The sequence below is a fragment of the Pinus tabuliformis genome, chromosome 3_2 (assembly GCF_031772625.1).
Source record: "Pinus tabuliformis cultivar Carrire ecotype Pingquan chromosome 3_2, CPIR1, whole genome shotgun sequence".
Taxonomy (NCBI): domain Eukaryota; kingdom Viridiplantae; phylum Streptophyta; class Pinopsida; order Pinales; family Pinaceae; genus Pinus; species Pinus tabuliformis.
Window position 1 is genome coordinate 550,675,195 of NC_142302.1, and position 20,196 is coordinate 550,695,390.

General features: G+C 37.3%; 1 protein-coding gene across 1 annotated transcript; it reads right to left on the reverse strand.

Moving 5' to 3' along the window:
• Positions 1–17,305: 17,305 nt before the first annotated feature.
• LOC149181694 (putative receptor-like protein kinase At1g80640) lies at positions 17,306–19,169 on the reverse strand (the record flags this gene model as incomplete). The annotated part of the gene is made up of 5 exons (XM_089414293.1): positions 17,306–17,631; positions 18,161–18,257; positions 18,379–18,442; positions 18,613–18,745; positions 18,993–19,169. Coding segments are annotated over 5 exons (651 nt in total), but the record flags the coding sequence as incomplete, so codon positions are not given.
• Between the last annotated feature and the right edge of the window lie 1,027 nt (positions 19,170–20,196).

Here is a 20,196-nt window from a genome sequence, read left to right on the forward strand (position 1 = left end):
TTTACTCCCATGGATTTAAAAGATGTCTTCTACATTCAAGATTACATCAAAGAAATATAAAAAGAAGAGTAAAGCATGCAAATGGAGAGGCAGAAAATTGCCTAAAGGTGAGTACAAATAATGAACATGAAGCTAAAATGAAAGCACTAGTTCACTCCTAGTATCAGTGGGAGTATATAAAGCAGAATGAGTCTTAGGCCTTATCTCCTCTAATTGTTGGATGACAACCTTAATATCTGGTCTCACTGATGGAGAAGGTGCACAAAAACCCATGGCAAGTTGTAGTTTTCGAAGTAATCCATCATCTACAAGACTTCTTAATCCCCTCAAGATATCAACATCAAACAAATCCAACATACTCTCCTCCAATACAACAGTCTTCACAATAGAAGGAAAATCCACAAATTCATCATAGCTCTCATTCTTGCCTAGTTTCATTCCATGGAATGAAAAATTCTTGTGCTTCGATCAAAGTGGAGAAAACCAAGTGCCATGGATTTCTCTTTGACCTTCATGCAGACATGTATAACACAGGCAGCAAAGATGGAGATCATGTTTTCCAGTCCTCCTGCTTTTCAGGGAACTCCACATAAGCGCATGATGGGCTTCAGAAAAGTCCACGTTGGTGCAGGAGGCACAGAAAGAGTGCATTTCAGCATTGATGTGTGCAAATATCTGAGTATTGTGGATGGGAGCAGTGTGAAGCAATTGCTTTTGGGTTCTCACCTTCTTCATGTTGGTGATACCAAGCATGCCCTTCGTGTTGAAATTGAATGAATATATATTTCAAAAAGAGTAAGATCCTAAGTGGATTATCTAAGATCAGAGATCAGAGTGAAATTATTGAGCAACAACTCCTAAAAATTGGGTGTGGTTGTTGTGGTGTAGTTTAATAGTTTGAAAGCTTGCACAGGGTTAGGCTAGTGGAAGTTGGTGGAGCTTCATTGTTGCCTCTGCTTGGAATTCTGCAAGGATTTTTGACACCACTCTAATTGAAAAAAATTGGTAGTGTTGGCTCTAAGTGGAAATGCCTAGTAGTTTTAGTTCCACTCTAATTGAAAAAACAGTTTTGCAGTTCTTTTAAACAAAAAGAAAGTACCATTGGTATTGTTTATTATTGAAAAAACAATATTCATGATATTTTTGATATAATGCATCTTTATTAAGTCATTTGACAACAAATGTGTGATGAAATATGTTTGCCCTGAATGTAAGGCAACATGTTTTGTTTGTTTTTTTCCTTAATAAATGAAAAAACATTGTCTAATTTCTCCCCATTTAATGATGGTAAATTCCTTACTCTGATGCTTTTCAATTATTTTTGAGGTAATATTGGATGAAATCTCAGATTGTTGTACTCAATAGTACCTTTATCTCTGGAGTTCCATAAGATTGGATCCATCCTTTTTCTATGATGTTTTTCAATCATTTTTTTAAGATAACAATGAATGAAATCCTTGATTAGTGTATCATTTAACAATACATTTAATGTTGGAGTTTTATAATCTTGATTTGATCTGTCTTTAATAAATGGCAATTGTCTTATGATTTTTACAAAAATAGGACTACTACACCTCAAAATCTACAAGGTGAGGAGCAAGGTACATCAATCAAGTAAAGCACAGTGAAGGCATTATCAATGGAGGTGAATCTGTTAGGCATGCCTTATGCATATATTTCAAACTTATGATCCCAAATAATTGGTTGGCCTTCCTTTTTGTTTCATCTCTCTTATTCTCTCATACAATTGCCCCATTTATGTTAGCATCCATGCATATTACACATGGACACTAACATACTTTCAAAAACTACAAAGTTGTGTTTTACATCACTGTACATGACCCAAATATCTATAATTCACCCATTTCAATAGCAGTATCAAATAAATTTCTTTCCTCACCCTTCTCTGTCTAGTGAACCCTCTTTCTTCACTGTAAGAAGAAAAAAATAGAGGAAATAACTTCTAAAATGACAGATTATCTTCATCCACTTTATTTCCTGTTTTGTGCATTCCACTGCCTGGGAATGAAGGAAGACAGATTTTGTGAGGCTTCTAAGGCAAAATATCAAGAAGATTCCATAGTGATAATCATAAGAGCAGACCAAACATTAGAAGCAGAGGGGCTTAACAGAGTGAGCCTATTATTGCATGGACAACAAGAACAACTGGTATTAAACACAACAGATGTAGCAAGAGGAACAATGATATTAGTAGTAATGTCAAGGGGGCCAATGGACATTTCATTTTCCAGAGATAATCTGAAGATATGCAACATTCTGTGGGTGGGATATTTGGGCCAAGATGGAGGAGATGCATTGACTGACATAATTTTTGGTCAGCACAATCTAGGTATATTGACATGTCTATGTCTATCTTGACCTTTCTATACTAGCATAGATTCATCTTAACCTCAAATCCATATATTCATATTAACCTCAAATCTATTGAGTCCCTGGAACTGTCAAATTGCTAGAGATGTCAATTTCAATGTTTTTACAACCAATTATTTGAGAAGCTTATAATCACTGTCATAACTGCTAGCATGATGAAACAATCAAATTCCTTCTTGAATTTTACACAGGTGGGAGATTGCCTATAATGTGGTATCCTGAAGAATTTGCAATAAAAGTGCCCATGACAAACATGAACATGCGTCATGATCCTGCAACTGGTTACCTAGGCCAAACTTACAGATTTTACACAGGGAAATCAGTGTACCCATTCAGCTATGGACTGAGTTACACAACATTCTCTCACTCTCTAGTCCACGCACCAAAGTTTGTTTCATTGTCCCTTCATGAAATCCTACTTAATCCATGCCATTGAATGAACAATTCATGCACTTTGGTCAAAGTGGAGAACACCAAGTGTTAAGGATTGTTCTTTTACCTTCATGCGGATGTGCATAATACATGCAAGAGAGATGGAGATCATGTTTGCTAGTCCTCCTACTATTCAAGGAGGACCTTGTGTTGGCATTTAATTTGACATTTCAGATGAACTTCTTCACCTACCATACAAATCTGAATGATTCTGGAAGTTCACTAAAAGCCCCAGACACTAAAGCCAAACATAAGGTCCTCACAAAGGAAAGAAAATGGAAATACCTTCCAATACCTCAAATCTATGGATACTTAATTAAATTCATCCCTACTGCTAGGGTGTAACCATGCAAATTTTGGATTTTTCCATTGTTGCCTCCTCAGGCATTTACTCCCATGGATTTGAAAGATGTCTTCTACATTAAATATTACATCAAAGCAATAGAAAAAAAAGCAAAGTAAAGCATGCAAATGGAGAGGCAGAAAACTGCCTAAAGGTGAGTACAAATAATGAACATGAAGCTAAAATGCAAGCTCTAGTTCACTCCTAGTATCAACGGGAGTATATAAAGCAAAATGAGTCTTAGGCCTTATCTCCTCCAGTTGTTGGATGACAGCCTTAATATCTGGTCTCACCAATGGAGAAGGTGCACAACAACCCATGGAAAGTTGTAGTGCTCGAAGTAATCCATCATCTACAGGACTTCTTAATCCCCTCAAGATATCAACATCAAACAGATCCAATGTACTCTCCTCCAAGACAGTAGTCTTCGCAATAGAAGGAAATCCACAAATTTGTCAGAGCACTTTGGTTTTCCATGACAATGGTAAGAGCACTTTGTTTTTTAATGGAAACATACAATTGTTTTGTAAGAAATATGGTGAATATGAAAAATGCTAATGGGACATGGAAATGGTGCTTGCTAGAATTAGTATGGTGCATCGACAATAAAGAGGATGATGAAATGGAGGATAAGACATGGAGTATGAAGATAATCATGATGATTCTTTCAAATAGAACTTGTAATAGGATGTACAACGTTTCTTTGTTTTGATGACTTTTGTATATATGCATTAATCCTTCCAATTGTTTTATTGATGTAGGTATCTTGGAATGCTTTGTTTCTCAATCTAGTTTGAGATCTTCATTAGCCTATTGCTATTCATATTTAGTGTTTGTGTACTTGAAAACACTTATGAACCAAAAGTTTTTTTCTCCTTTTTTTCCTTTGTTTTTTTCATTTTCCTTGTCAAGATATTGATGCCATTTCCGGTTTTTTACTAATACCTTACCCCATTTATCCTAATAGGGTTTTCATGAGGAGAAATGCCTTTATTGTAGACCTAAGGTTGCCTCCATGGTGGTTTTCAGCCAAAGGTCTATCCCAAGTGCATTAATGAGGTTTCCACTTGGATATTATATTATTATTATTATTATTTTCTTTTTCATTTGTAATGTTTCTGATATCTAGGCGGTTTGAGAGCATTTTTACTCTCAACCACACCAAATTGTTAGGCTTTGAATATGGTTGTGACTTATTCCTTTTATAGAGGCTTATTGTAGATATTTTCTAAAGAGTGACTGCAACAACCCTTGGATTTCTTAGTGATTCGCCATTTTGTACTAGTGATTCACCATGATTTTACAAGATAATATAATTTGGTGAGAGATTCACCAAAAAATATACATATTATATTATTAATAAAATCGCCTTCCATTTTTCCTATGTATCATGGGGATTCACCCATTTATTATACATATAAATTTAGGGAGTTTCTTAAAATTTTCCTTGCATATAATGATCCAATTTGGATCATGTGCTCTAATATCAATCAACCCAACTTATTTATTTCATGACATAACCAATCTACTCAATAAATAGCACTTGTTACCTTCATCCTATAGTAAACCATCTCTGGTGCTCTCTCCAACTACCCTATGCAAGACAAAGAATATTTTCCCTTTCTCTATTGAGTAGAGCCTCAAAGATATTCTTTCTTACCAATACATTTTAGTCTAGGTATAAATATTTCAAACTATTGATTACCTTTTAGGAATAACTTGGAAGAGAACACTTGGCTTCAAGAAATGTATGAGCAGCAAAAACTAGGTTGCAATTCTAATGGTGTTTTCTTTAACTCTAGTGGACATTACAACCATATTTTTTCATTCAAAACAATCCATTTTTCTCTCACGTTTTCAATAGAAAATCTCATAAATTCACATCCTCTTAAAAACCACAAGTTCATGTGATTATCTTACCAATGAAAGCATAATAACCATGGGTTTCATGCATGATTTGTCTTATTATGAAGGAGAGGAAAATCCCATAACATAGGACAAGAAATTTCTTGAAGAGGAAATTAAATAATGATCCTTAAATCATGATTAATCCTCCATAAATGGAAAAAATGAGGTGTTTTTTTACATGAGATCTATTATCTTCCCAAGGATGTGACAACTATATTTGGATACATACACAATTTTAAGATTAATGTGAGCTTTTTTAAGAAAGCATGGTCAAAAAATATAATACTCCATAAAAGACAAGTCATTCATGCACCCTTTTTCATCTTCCCCTTAGATTATCACAATCTTCATCTTCATTCATAAAGCAACATTTTTGGTGAATATCATATTATTATGTTGCTTTCTTACACATGATTTTACATATAGAAGCACACTATAAAAATATATTAATGGAAATTCCCAAAAAGTATCAACCGCACCTTAAGCATTCCCCATTACTTCGATGGAAACACATTCACTAGTAAGCCCTTGCCTTGATTCCATTTAGAAATGATTACGATGAATTTAAAATTTTTACAATATGAGTTCATTATAAGTAAAAATATATGGCTTTTTATTTCTTAAACATAAAGAAGGTTATACAAATGATACATAGTTTTTAGCTATTATAATTCAATGGAAATAATCCATCTTGTCCAACTTCTTTACACTTCCTTTGGTAAAATATCTACTTATCTAATTGATGAGTTGTCTAACCATGTGCTAAGATTTTGTGTCTTAATTACTTACAACACTCTTTGGCACCAAAACTATATTATTACTAACCATGTGTTAAAATTGGCAACTAGGGCCAAACTCCATGTGGGTCATCTTATTAATGGCAACTGATATTTTTCTTGGATCCCTCTCATTGAGAGTTGTAGGATTGATCTAAAGATCATCTGATTCTGATAAGTATTCATGGAGATATGAATTTATTTGTGTTATGGGACAATTCGTCAAGGTCAGATAGCAACCAAACAAACCCCACATGTGCTCAATGTTTTAGTATAAAATAGAGGTGCCTTGAAAGTCATTTGGACACACTCACAACTCTCTTGTGATCTCTTCCTCTCCATTCGTTTTGGTTTTAATGGACGGAAGAATACCTAAGAGAATATGCTTATCTAGGAGGTTTGCCCTAGCCCTAGACAAAGAGATCTATACATTGCCCTCATCTACATTCATGGAGAAGAATCTTTGCTGTCCAAAAAGGGAGGCTCTTATATTGTAGCAAGGATAGGGTTCAACTTTTCCCTAATGATGCCCTAATGCTACCATAAAGATCCTTAGAAGTGGAGAAGGAAAAGGTCTTCTAAGAAGAACCTACGCTGCCCTATTACAGTCAATGAAGCCAGCCCTATGGACATTGTCCTAGAGGAGAATTATCTCATCAAATAGAAGCACCTTAGTTGCCTTAAAGGAGGCTCCTAGCCGCAGAGAAAGAAGGGTTCTATTCACAGCAAGCCGCAGTCCCTATCACACCTACATGTCTACGTTAGGAGGGCGTAAGGCATGTTGGGGTATGACAAAGCCAACGTGGGATGTAGGAGTGTTAAAGAAGGCTAACTGTAGCCTTGGTAGGGATCTTGCAACTGATGTGTGAAAGCTGGTAGGACTGTTAGTTTCCCTAACCAGTCCATGACCACATTGTGAAGGTTGTCCCAAGTGTTGTCCAATAATGCCACAAACAACTGCATGATATGATATAATGTGACAACATTGTGGTGAATGTTGTAGCATGATGATGGGTATAAAGATGAAGTGTATCACAGTATAATGGTGAGGTACAACAGTATGATATATTACAAAGGTTTGATATGTTACAACAATAAGATATATTGCAGCAGTATGATATATCGTAGTAGTATGATATATTACAGCAGTTTGATACATTATAACAATAAGATATATTGCAGCATTATGATATATTGCAACAGCATGATCCACAAGTTCATGATGGTGCAATAGGATAGCACATTGGGAAAACTATATGGTACTTAGCAGCAAGTACATGAAGCATGAAAGGGACAACAAGCTAACATTGAGACAACTTTATGGTACTTGGTGCAGCAAGTACACAAAGAAGCTACGATGTAGCAAGCACATGGGTGAAAACATGGTGCAGCAGTGACACAAGGTACAACAGTGCCAAATACTGGGACAACAGTGCAACATAAGGTGCAGCAATATGATGTGTACAGCATGGTCATAATGTCCAGCATTGTGATGATGGGTGCAGCACGGTGAGGTGCAACATGATGACGAGATGCAACACAATGATAGGTGAAGGAGTCACCTTGGAGAATCAGTTGAAGCAACATGTCTTCAACTGATCTAATGTATCATCTTCTTAGAGATGATCTATGCTCTTATCTAGATAAGTGAAAGTGTTGACTTCTGTTGTAAATGTACTATCTCTCTCTCTCTCTGCTGAACTATTGAAGAACATATAAGAAGATTATCAAGGGTTTCCCCACATTGGGGTTTGTCCCTGGCTAGCGCCACATCTTGTGTCCTCTTGTCTTGGCTTGTCTTTTGTGATTTATGTTTATGTTCTGTATGTAGTTTACTTTAATGCTAATGTTATTGCTATTATGGAAAAGGTATTGAGCTAACTGTGAAAATTGAAATAAATTGCTCTAGCATAGAACATACCTAAAATTAACATGGTATCAGAGTTGAGGTGAAGAGAAAGCCCAAGCAAGAGTGAAAGAGAAATCACCGAATATAGTTGGGAAAGGACAAAAGGATTAGTGGATTCCTCATCCCTCTTCAAATTCACCTAGGGTGAAATCGAAGCAGAGAATATTATCAGAATGGCACAGCGGAAGCTTCTAATGGCCTACCTAAAATATCACTTTATTGGGAAGTCCAGATCTAAGGGTGGAAGGAAAGGTAGATGCCTTGGTTGCAATAAATTCGGCCATTATGTGAAGGAGTTTCTGACTGGCAAGGACACATCACTTGATGATGATAACTATCATTCTAGGGACATCTTCAATGATCAGAGAAATGACAGGTAATGCAGGTCATCAAGGTAACAACCGACTCTTCAGGAAAGCAAGGAACCCCAGGTATGAAAAATAAAATGTTGTTTTTGATAAGATAAAGAAGTGTTATCTTGTATTGGCCCTCTCCTTCAGATTCTTTGGGTATCTAGCTTATTGATTATAGTGCTTCAAGGCACTTCATCAGATAGAAGGGTGCTCTCTCTAATTTGGTAGAGATGGAAACAATCGTGGGATTATACTTGGAGCCAATGCCACCTATCCCGGAAAGGGTGTAGGGAATGTTACCCCTCAATTGAACGAGGGTAACTCGATTCATTTACAAAATATCTTTTATGTACCTGATCGCAAGAAGAACCTGGTGTCCATTTCGGCAATGGAAGTCAAAGGCTACAGGGTGGCATTCATCGATTGAAAGGTACGTGTTTGAAAATGAAATTTTCAAAGATGTTTTTTCTCATGGGTTCAAGGTTGGAAATTTGTATCAAGTTGCAGGATGGTCCATTGGGGATCATGTCAATTGACATATCTCATCTATAACACCGGATGTCTACTTATGGGGACATACCCGATGAGAGTCAGATGGTGACTGGGATGCCTGAATTCAAGAAGAGAATGAAGGTACATGTCTGAGGTGTACCGAAGGAAAATCTTACAAGGGGACCATTCCCCTCATGTAGTAGATCCATAGGTTTGGAACAACCTGAGGGGTTTGAGATTCATGATCTGGAATCTCATGTGTGCAGGTGGAAGAAAGCCCTCTATGGCTTGAAGTAAAACATCTCGGGTTTGATATGAAAGGATTGATCACTGTCAGATGAAGCTGAGATTCACTAAGAATGAAGCCAATCCAAACCATTATTTGAATGTTGTGGATGATAGACCTCTCATATCGGCACCATCTGAGGACGGCCTATTTTTGACAGGTGCAGACCCTCTCATTTGCAAAAGTAAGAGGGAGTTGGATTCCATATGTGGAATGGTAAACTGTAAGCTCATGACTACCTCAAGGATCTTAACTTTTAGAAGTTATATGGTAGTGATGTCAAACCAGATTTGGGAAATGCCTCTGAGTTTCATAAACTCATTTGCATTGATGATTCTTGGTGAACTTCAGTCCAGATATATGTTAACATGGTGAGCTCATATATGATTGAGCCACACTGGATTGGTGCCAAGAATCATCTCAGATATCTCCAAGGCACAATATCTCATGGATTAAGATACACAACCGGAAATATAAAGCTTCATGATTATTTGAATGCTAACTCAGCAGGCAGTGTGGAGGATCACCAGAGAACCTCTCAATGTTGGGTTTTTCTTCAATAACATGGATGAGTAGGAAGCAGAATTCGGTTGCTATAAGCCCCACCGAGACCAAATACATCGCTATGAGTATGATCTCGTATGAAGCTGCCTGGTTGTGGAAGCTCTTCATTGAGATGTTTGTACACATGATGGATACCACCATGATCTTTTGTGTCAACCAGGGGGGATTCGATTTTTAAGGAATCCTGTATTTGATGATTGCTCCAACAGATAGACATCCGATACTACCTTATCTGGGATATGGTACGTCGATGAGCGAGGAGGCTCCATCACATTGAGATTGATGTACAGGTCGTAGAAATTCTGTAAAATCCTCGGGAAAGGTCAAATTTGTGACTTTCCCAAACGACTTGGAGTTGTTGAGAGACCTTCTTATAAGGGTCCTGCATATTGCATGCATTGAGCTCTGGGAGCTCTGGGGGGCTTGGGGTACTAATGGAGAAACACACGACCATAGGGAGACTCAACCTCCCCTAATGGTATGTTGTGTAAAAGGTGAATGGCTTAGACTTACCCTATGATACCCCAAGGTGACTTAGGGACAGGATGATTAGTTCTCCTGTCGAGGCATCCTACCAATGCAATCTGGGACTCATGGGAAGTACCTCTCATCTAATCAATGAGCATGGAAATGGGGTTAGGGACCATATTAGTACTATCGATGGACGCATCGTTGTATCTACTATACTCCCTATGCTAGGATGACCTCCATTGATCTAGGATCAGTATGAGTGGTTTGAGACAATCTCTTGTGATATTGATCTGGGATCAATAAAACTGACTTCGAGTCAGTAGAGAATGGTATGAGACATTCTCAATCAATTCTTCTTCTTCATGGTTCAACATAGCAAAGCTCAGCAGAGCAGAGCAGTGCAGGGCACTGATGGCATAGATAGTACAGTTGGACATATGAATCAACAGATGGATTTCTCCCTAATTGAGAGGAAGTGTTAAAATTGGCAACTAGAGCCAAAATCCATGTGGGTCATCTTATTAATGGTAGCTGATATTTTTCTTGGATTCGTCTCATCAATAGGTGTAGGATTGATCTGAAGATCATCCAATTCCGATAAGTATTCATGGAGATATGAATTTATTTGTGCTATGGGACAACTCGTCAAGGTCAGCTAGCAACCAAATAAACCCCACATGTGCTCAACGTTTTAGTATAAATAGAGGTGCCTTGAAAGTCATTTGGACACACTCACAACTCTCTTGTGATCTCTTCCTCTCCATTCGTTTGGGTTTTAATGGAAGGAAGAATCTCTACGAGATTACGCTGGTCTAGGAGGTTTGCCCTAGCCCTAGACAAAGAGATCTATACGTTGCCCTCATCTACATTCATGGAGAAGAATCTTCGCTGTCCAAAAAGGGAGGCTCTTATATTGCAACAAGGATAGGGTTCAACGCTGCCCTAATGATGCCCTAATGCTGCCATAAAGAGCCCTAGACGTGGAGAAGGAAAAGGTCTTCTAAGAAGCACCTACGCTGCCCTATTACAGTCAATGAAGCCAGCCCTATGGACACTGTCCTAGAGGAGAATTATCTCATCGAATAGAAGCACCTTTGCTACCCTAAAGGAGGCTCCTAGCCGCAGAGAAAGAAGGGTTCTATTCACAGCAATTCACAGTCCTTATCACACCTACAGGTCTACATTAGGAGGGCATAAAGCATGCTGGGGTATGACAAAGCCAAGGTGGGATGTAGGAGTGTTGAAGAAGGGTAACTGTAGCCTTGGTAGGGATGTTACAACCGATGTGTTAAGGTTGGTGGGACTGTCAGTTGCCCTAACCAGTCCATGACCACATTGTGAAGTTTGTCCTAAGTGTTGTCCAGTATGCCGCAAACAGCTGGATCATATGATATAATGTTATAGCATTGTGGTGAATGTTGTAGCATGATGATTGGTATAAAGATGATGTGTATCACAATACAATGGTGAGGTACAATAGTATGATATATTACAACAATTTGATACAATACAACAGTAAGATATATTGCAGCAATATGATATATTACAACAGTTTGATACATTACAACAATAAGATATATTGCAGCAGTATGATATATTGTAGCAGCATGATCCGCAAGTTGATGATGGTGCAATAGGATAGCACATTGGGATAGTTATATGGTACTTAGCAGCAAGTACATGAAGCATGAAAGGGACAACAAGCTAACATTGGGAGAGCTTTATGGTACTTGGTACAACAAGTACACAAAGCAGCTATGGTGCAACAAGCACATGGGTGACAGCATGGTGCAATAGTGGCACAAGGTACAATAGTGCCAAACACTGGGACAACAGTGTAGCATAAGGTGCAGCATTATGATGTGTACAACATGGTCATAAGGTCCAGCATTGTGATGATGAGTGCAACATGGTGCAGCACGGTGAGGTGCAACATGATGACGAGATGCAGCACAATGATAGATGGAGTCACCTTGGAGAATCAGTTGAAGCAGCATGTCTTCAACTGATCTCACGTATCATCTTCTTAGAGATGATCTATGCACTTATCTAGATAAGTCAAAGTGTTTACTTCTATTGTAAATGTACTATCTCTCTCTCTGCTGAACTATTGAAGAACATATAAGAAGAATTGATCAAGGGTTTCCCCACATTGGGGTTTGTCCCTGGCTAGCACCACATCTTGTGTCCTCTTGTCTTGGCTTGTCTTCTGTGATTTATGTTTATGTTCTATCTGCGATTTACTTTAATGCTAATGTGATTGCTAATCTGGAAAAGATATTGAGCTAGCTATGAAAATTGAAATAAATTGCTCTAGCATAGAACATACCTAAAACTAGCATTTGCACCTTATGTTGCAAAGGAAACGCCGTAAGGCATAGAGTGGGGAAGAATAGCATAGAGTGGGGAAGAATAGGTAATCAAATCCGTCAAAATTAAGATTAAATTGATCTATTAATTTTTCATTTACATACACTGAAATCGTATGCAGCGTGGGATAAGAATCTCAAGTTATCATTCAGATAAATTTCTATAGTCCATGTTCTATTTTAAATATTTTACTCTTTTGTCATAACTGGAAGAATCTCAAGTTATCATTGAGATAAATAAATCTCTATAGTACATACTCGTTATATATATAGAGATATATATGTATATATATATGTATATATATATGTATATATATATATATGTATATATATATATATGTATATATATATACATATATATATATACATATATATATATATATATATACATATATATATATATATAGATACATATATATATATATACATATATATATATATATATACATATATATATATATACATATATATATATACATATATATATATATACATATATATATATATATATATATATACATATACATATATATATATATATATATATATATATATATATATATATATATCTGAATGAAGATCTCTGCTGTGATTTATATTACTGTGGCAATGCCATTTTTCTCTCGCAAAGTTGCATCCATTGGTTTTTTTAATACATTAAAAGAATCTAGCTACTATGGTTTGTTATGATCGATGGGTTATCTTTCAGATTATATTGTAGATGATGTTAGATACATTAAATCATTTTGAAATAAACACGGACATGCCGTTGGCATTGATTAGCGGCATATGCTACAATAACTTATCTTCATTGAAAAAAAGGTTGATGTATTCATTAAGAATCTCTCACACTAAAACTTCTTGAAACATGGCTTGAAACACCATGTGTTAATGATGTTTTCATAGAAGTTGCAACAATGAATGTTGAAGGCAACATGGATGCTGTAGAAAATAAAAATGTTAATGAAATTTCCATGCAATAGTGTCCTTGAGAGACAAAATATTTTTATGATTTATTTTGGAACAAATTGATGAAGAGCAAGCTATGGAAGGTGACATGTGGTAGTCGTTTACATACAAGCCAATTTTTGAAGAAATAGAGGACATGCATGGACAACTTGGAACAATCGAACAGTTGCACCAGCCAATAAAGACACTGAAATCTGAAGCTTACAACAAAAAGACAAAGCTAAAGCAATGAAGAAAAGAAAAGGAAATCAAACTGATGTCCAAAAAAATTAAATTGCAAGCATAGCTTAGACTCGTACAAGAAAATATCTTAGTTTAAATTTTTGTTTTTTGTAATTAAAGGGAGTGTTGCATAAAATATTTTCAACCACCCATTTAAATAGGAGACAAATGTTTGTTGGAAATCTTCGAAAATTTTATATCGGAACGATCTCAAAACACACAGGTAATGACTCATTTTCTTCGGTCAAGGATAGTGTGCATTTGCATGGAGTGCACAAAACAATTACAAGTGATAAGTATATTTATTTTCAAAGTGATTGGTACATTTTTTCCCATTTGCAAATCGATGGTACAACAAACATGGTAAATAAAGTTCTGAAAACATGTTGCAGATAAATTCTGGAGAGCATATAGACAAAATGAAATTTAACTGGTGTCAACAAAGTACAAGAAAACCACCCCTCCTTATCATCCAGAGTTGTGAACTTAGTGGAATTACCAATATGAATAGGTCAGCAAAGGTGTCAAAGCCTCTAAAGCTCAGGAAGGTTAGCGCGAGTACTGTGTATGCGAACACAGTTTAAGCTCAAGAGGGATAGCTCTTAAAGAGCTTTACCACTATATGTATAAACTTTTATGGAAACGAGCAGGGGCTTAGCATAAGGTGTTAAGAGGTTTGGCCCTTGTCCCTATGCGCGGGCACTGTAACCAAGCGTCGAGGGCGAAAGAGCCCAATCTATCTTCTTATATGCATGTGTTGTGGGTCTAGAAGTCAGGGCTCAGAGGAGCACGAAGATGCATGTCTTATAAACCATATGGCCAGGAGCCATGTCCACAAGCACATGCAAGAGAGGTCCTAGTCGTCGAATGTCGCGAACTGTTAGCGCTGACCACGTGTCCCAGAGATTACGATGGGAGGCTTGGAAAATCCCACCAGGAATGAATTGTTGAGATGACATGGCGGGTGGGGTCGGTTGTTCAACGATTGGCACGGTGAGGCGGAGGACCCCCAAAACACTTATAACGTGAAATTTGAACTTACTATGCAGCAGAGGGCCAAGCAGGACCCCCAATTAGTGTGGCAAGTGACTTGGACTCAGAGCCACGTGACATCCTGGAAGGTAGACACGTGTCACTTGAATTCGGGGATTTTGTGGTCCCAAGTGGACTGGATCTAAGTGACACATGGCATACCTAGTGTGGGGCCATGTGGAGGGTGACATCACCCTGGGACCATGTACCCTGCAATTTATGTTGGAGTGAGGTGCAACCCCGCTGAGATTTAGTCCCCAGGGCGATGTGGCATGACAAAGCCCACCTACACAGGCATAAGGGACCACAACCACATGATTGGTTAGAGCGGAGTTGAGGTGGTGAGTATCCAGGTGGACTTCCACGAAACCTTGGCGGATTGTAAGCCTCGCAGAAGAGAATGGGTCGGGACGACATGGTGTGGTGGAACCCGAACGTGCTGCAGCAGCAAATGACGATGGGACGCATGGAGGAGGTTTGCCAAGGATCTGTGTAACCCCGGAAGATCTTTCCCAGTAGTTTCAGTGGGGAATCACAATAGAATTTGTTGGGATTTTAATCTCGGTATTATGTGGTCGTAGAGGGGTTAATTTATGACCCGGTATGAACGGTCCGATGGCTAAGGTAACGCTACCATGTGGCGATGAGGTGGCTAACTCGGATGGCTTGAGGACACCACATGGCAAATCAAGACGACATGGCACTATCTGATAGGCTAACCTTCGAATGGCCATATATTTTGATCCGAGAATTGTATTGAGACAAATCTTATATTTTCATAAATGTCTTGACAAGACGAACACAACAACATCATCTGTTTTAAGTCTTAAGAAACTCGAAAAAGGTCGAAAAATTTAGACCCCATTTTCATAACAAGACTTTGGAGGTTGGGTCATCTTAATAACTGCCTCCTTCTACCCTTAGTTGGGGCTATGGATAGTAGGGGATGTGTTACAAAAAGGCACATGCCAAAGGGTGAGCACAATGTAGAATTGGTGTTGGTTGAACAATAAGGTAACATGCTATTCTAACACACTAAGACTTGGTAAAGGTCTAGAGCTCATCAAAAGCACCCAAATGCACAAATCAATTATTCCCTTTTTCAAAAGAAAATTATAAATTTTTTCATCTCTATATTGATCAAGTTTCACGTCATCCCCTAGAAATCTTCAACCACTAAAAGTTATCACTCCATACCTAAGTTACATGACACAATGAGACGAGACATGAAGGACACTAAAATACAAGTGTCTAACACATGACATGGTGACCCCAATAACAAGACACGAAGAACAGGGTTTATATATATACCTTAAAAGAAAATAACACATTACACAAATAGAAATTATAGACATAAAGATTCAAATTTTGTTAGAATTTAGAAACTAGAACATTTACATGATACAAATTCGATCATGCAACTAAATACTACTTAGTACTTACTTGTCCTAAGTCAATGACGTTCAAGTGACAAACACAAGAAATTAGAACCATAAACTATAGTTTCTCATTAAGTCATTAAAATCGAAATGTATTACATAAATAATGAGTCACTATTACTACAAGTGGGAATGCCAATGAAAAATACAAAATAGGGTAGATACTAGAACCATAAATGGAAGAATCTTATAGCTTGTGATTGTCAATAGTCCTTCTCCATGTTAGAATCATCAAAATCGGCATCACTTCCATGACTCTCTCCTCCATCCTCCCCCTTCTCTTCCTTATCTATATCCAATCCAATCAATGCATATGTTGGTGTGGAGATTGAACCCTCAACTGGATCACCATCAGCAAAATTGAATGGCTCTAGCACTGGTTCATTAAGATCCAAGTTTGCTAATGCCAACTCAACACTACTATCCAAACCCCATATCATTAGGAAATGCATCCCACATCTTTGTCTTTCCCTTCAACCACTCTTCCCTCTATTTAGAAATAAGACAGGGGTTGATGTGCACATACACTATACACCATTGTCTTGCACTTGGAATCCTTTCAAAGCTACACTATAACCCTCAAATGCACTTCAAAATTCCTATGAACTTCAACCTACTAAATGAAATGAGGAAAAAAGACAGACAAGTCACCTTTTTCAAACCCACGGGCCACTTTTGACAAACATGTGTCCTAAACTTGGGACACATTTAGAGCACATGTCGAACATGAGTTTGGCACATGCCCTGAACTCGTCCTCACGAATCCATGTCTGACATGTGGAAATTGTGACACATGACCCCCTAGGTGTGTGTCATCTAACTTAGAAGACTTGTAAGATACCAAACATGAACCGGACATGTGCCAAACTCGTCCTTACAAATCCATGTCCAACATGTGGGATTCATAACACATGACCCCCTAGGCATGTGTCCTATGAATTAGAAGACTTGTAGGATACCAAACACACATCATTTTGCACACGAGAGAAATTTTCATAATGAATCCTCACACGAACGCTCCAACTTTTAAGATGCAAGATAACTTTATAGTAGACAAAACATGACAAAAGGTTCATTTTCATGTCATGTTTCCAAGGTAAATGCATATTTTTATATGTAACCTCTTGCAAGACTAAAAAGAGATAGACATTGATTTTAGCTTGTATCTGAACCAAAATTTAAAGCAGCAATGACTTTGGTTTTATTGAAAGGCATCCAATTTGACCTTGTTATAGGTATGTATCTATTGTGGTATGTTTATACAAAATAAAGACAACTGGAAAATTTTGATTCTTTATGATTGGTTTCAAACTCAACCACAAATATCATTCAGCATTTTACTAGACACATGTTTGTTCTCTATAATAAAACTCAAATCTATTGTGTATCTATAATGATCATGCATTGTAATTTGTTGTACTGTGGCCCATAGATACTTTCAACACTCCAGGTAATACATCATTGTAGGTGGACTAATATTTTAATCTCTACTACACTATATATCACTATATATATGCGAACAATGAGAGAAATTCAAAATTGGATCTAATTTCTTTATTAGAGACTTACCATCAAGCATGTATTCTGAAGCTACATATCCCAATGTCCCTACTAGATCAATATTTGTGTTACCAGCACATCTTGCACTTGTTACTGCAAGACCAAAATCTGAAAGCTGCATCCATAGCCAGTGGTTAGAGAGCGGTGACTACAATACCATCTGCTTACGAAATGTTTCACTTCGGACCAAGTGTTTTAAAGAACATAAACAAAGATGGACAAATAAATCTATTTAGAAATTTCTCAAAGTATAATTCATGATAAGCAATAATAAATTAATACAAACAGCTGCACATGTCACGAAATTGACAGAAAAGAAAAACTGAAGGCCTACATGAAAATATTTTGAAAAAAACATAACTGATGCTTAAAACAGTTCATAAAGTAAAAAAAAAATCCAGTAGGAAAGCAATGGAATTCCCATCTCACAGAATCTCCCATTGAATGCAATGCACATGCCATACATTTACTAAGGCTTTTGTCAATTACATTCTAGGAAACTTTCTTAATGCTTTACAAGAATCTTCCCAAATTAACTGATAAATATTACATAAGAAACATTCATTTCCAGGCAGATTTAATGGTATTACTATTTTTAACACTACAGTCAGTGTAAGTGGGGGATTGGAAAACCTTGCCCTCACCTTGGCGTTGAAGCTTGCATCAAGAAGAATATTTGATGATTTGAAATCTCGGTGAATCACTGCAGGGTTGCAGTGCTCATGCAAGTGTTCTAGACCCTGTAAAAGAAAGAAAACCATGGTAAGCTTGAGCTCCCAGGTTGATAGGGGACCAAGTGAAAAAGTTATTTCAATTGGTAAAATCTAGTAGTAGGGAATCAAATTATCTGTGTTAGAACTACCTTGCTGAATCAAGGGCTATCTTCATCTGCAAAAACCATGTAAGTGCAGATCCGTGAGATGGTCCTGATAAGCAATCCAACACAGTTTCTTAACAAAGCATAGCTGTGAAAGGCTGCTTACTCATGGCCTACTAGTTTATCCATGACGGATGGTAGTATCAAGTTTGTTTGAACAAATAAAAAGCTTCAAAACATAGGCAATATTGAACTTGCCCAGTGGTTGTAGAAAGCTACCATGTAATTGGTCTTCCAAAGAGCCATTCTGCATCAGATCGTATACTAAAAACCGTGTATTTTCATGAGTACAGAACCCAAGAAAAGAAACAAGGTTTGGATGTCGGATTTTGCTCATTAGTTCCACTTCATTCTGCAACCAATGACAATACCAACAGATGAAATCAACAAAGCTTCTTCTAAGTTCTAAAATTATAGGGAGAATAAAAAAGCACAATGCAATATCTTAAATGTAGTGCATCACCAAATCCACAAAAGAAAAGATACTCAAAAGGGCAACTTTGGGGCACCCCCCCAGAAAATGCCTTCACTAATATCTTCTTAAGTTTGAAGAAGCAACCAGCTTCCAAAATAATACCTGTAACGTTTTTATTACCTACCTGAAATTCATGCTCAGCTTGTCTACTACCCTCATCTAGCTTCTTCACAGCAGCAAAGGAATCATCATCGAACATTGCCTTGTATACACACCCAAATCCACCCTCTCCAAGTATGTTATTGCTGCTGAAGTTAATTGTAGTTGTTAGCAGCTTAGAATATTCAATTGCAGTTGCACATCTTTTTTTCTTAGAAACACGGGAATTCAAACGACACAGGAGAGGCATGAGTGGAATACCCCTATAGGCATCTGTGAAAATTCAAATTACAGGCAACTTAGTGAGCTAACCCTAGATCAAAATAGTCGTAATGTAACTAATCGAACTCTCATGTAAACAGAGGTCATCCGCACCCATGGCTTTTTATAATTTGTTAGAATCCAAAATTTTGATTTTATCAGATGATTCAGATCATGAAATCAAGTCTGATGTTTATTATGTTAACCCCCACGAAAAATAATAGTTTGACAGAGGAGAAGAATTTCTATAGTCATGGAAACCATTCCATGGCACTAGCAGTAATGCATAATAGTTAATATGTATACATACATCCAAAAGATATCCACACAGATTCAACAGGGGAAGTCATCGAATCTCAGCCCCGAATCCAATCAAACAATATCTCCATAGTAAGCACCACTCTCTTGTGGCTGCTCGGTTGGTGTACACATCAAGAGAGGGTTTGGTTTCACACAGTGAAAGGGATAAAATATGACATAGTGGTGATACCAACCTGAGGCGTCTGGATCTAAATTTCGCTTGAATGCATGAGGTTGAGGTGAAGAAGGAGCAGAGTTGTAAGTCTTTCTATACAACCAAGTACAAACTGAAGAAATCATGATACATCCAACAAATATTGGCAGTATGATAATTGCCAATAGCAGTCCTTTGTTGATGTGATGAGATTCTTTGTCTATCTGCATTGGAGAACCTGTGTCTGAACACACAACCCATTTTGCAATCGTCAAAAGAACAAAGCGCAATGACTTCTCAGAACTTGTAGAAAGATGCAAACAAGCAATTCAAATTGAGAGATTTCAATTTCTGAAGAAATCCTACACAGGCTGTATTTTTTAGCATAAATATACTCTTCAAAAATTTAATGAAAAGGCTGGCGTTGAAGCTCTTACCAGTTGAATTTTCTGGTTTAGTTGATGCATTTCTTTTTGCCAGGGGATCATCAAGTAGGGAAGCCGATGACAGTGCG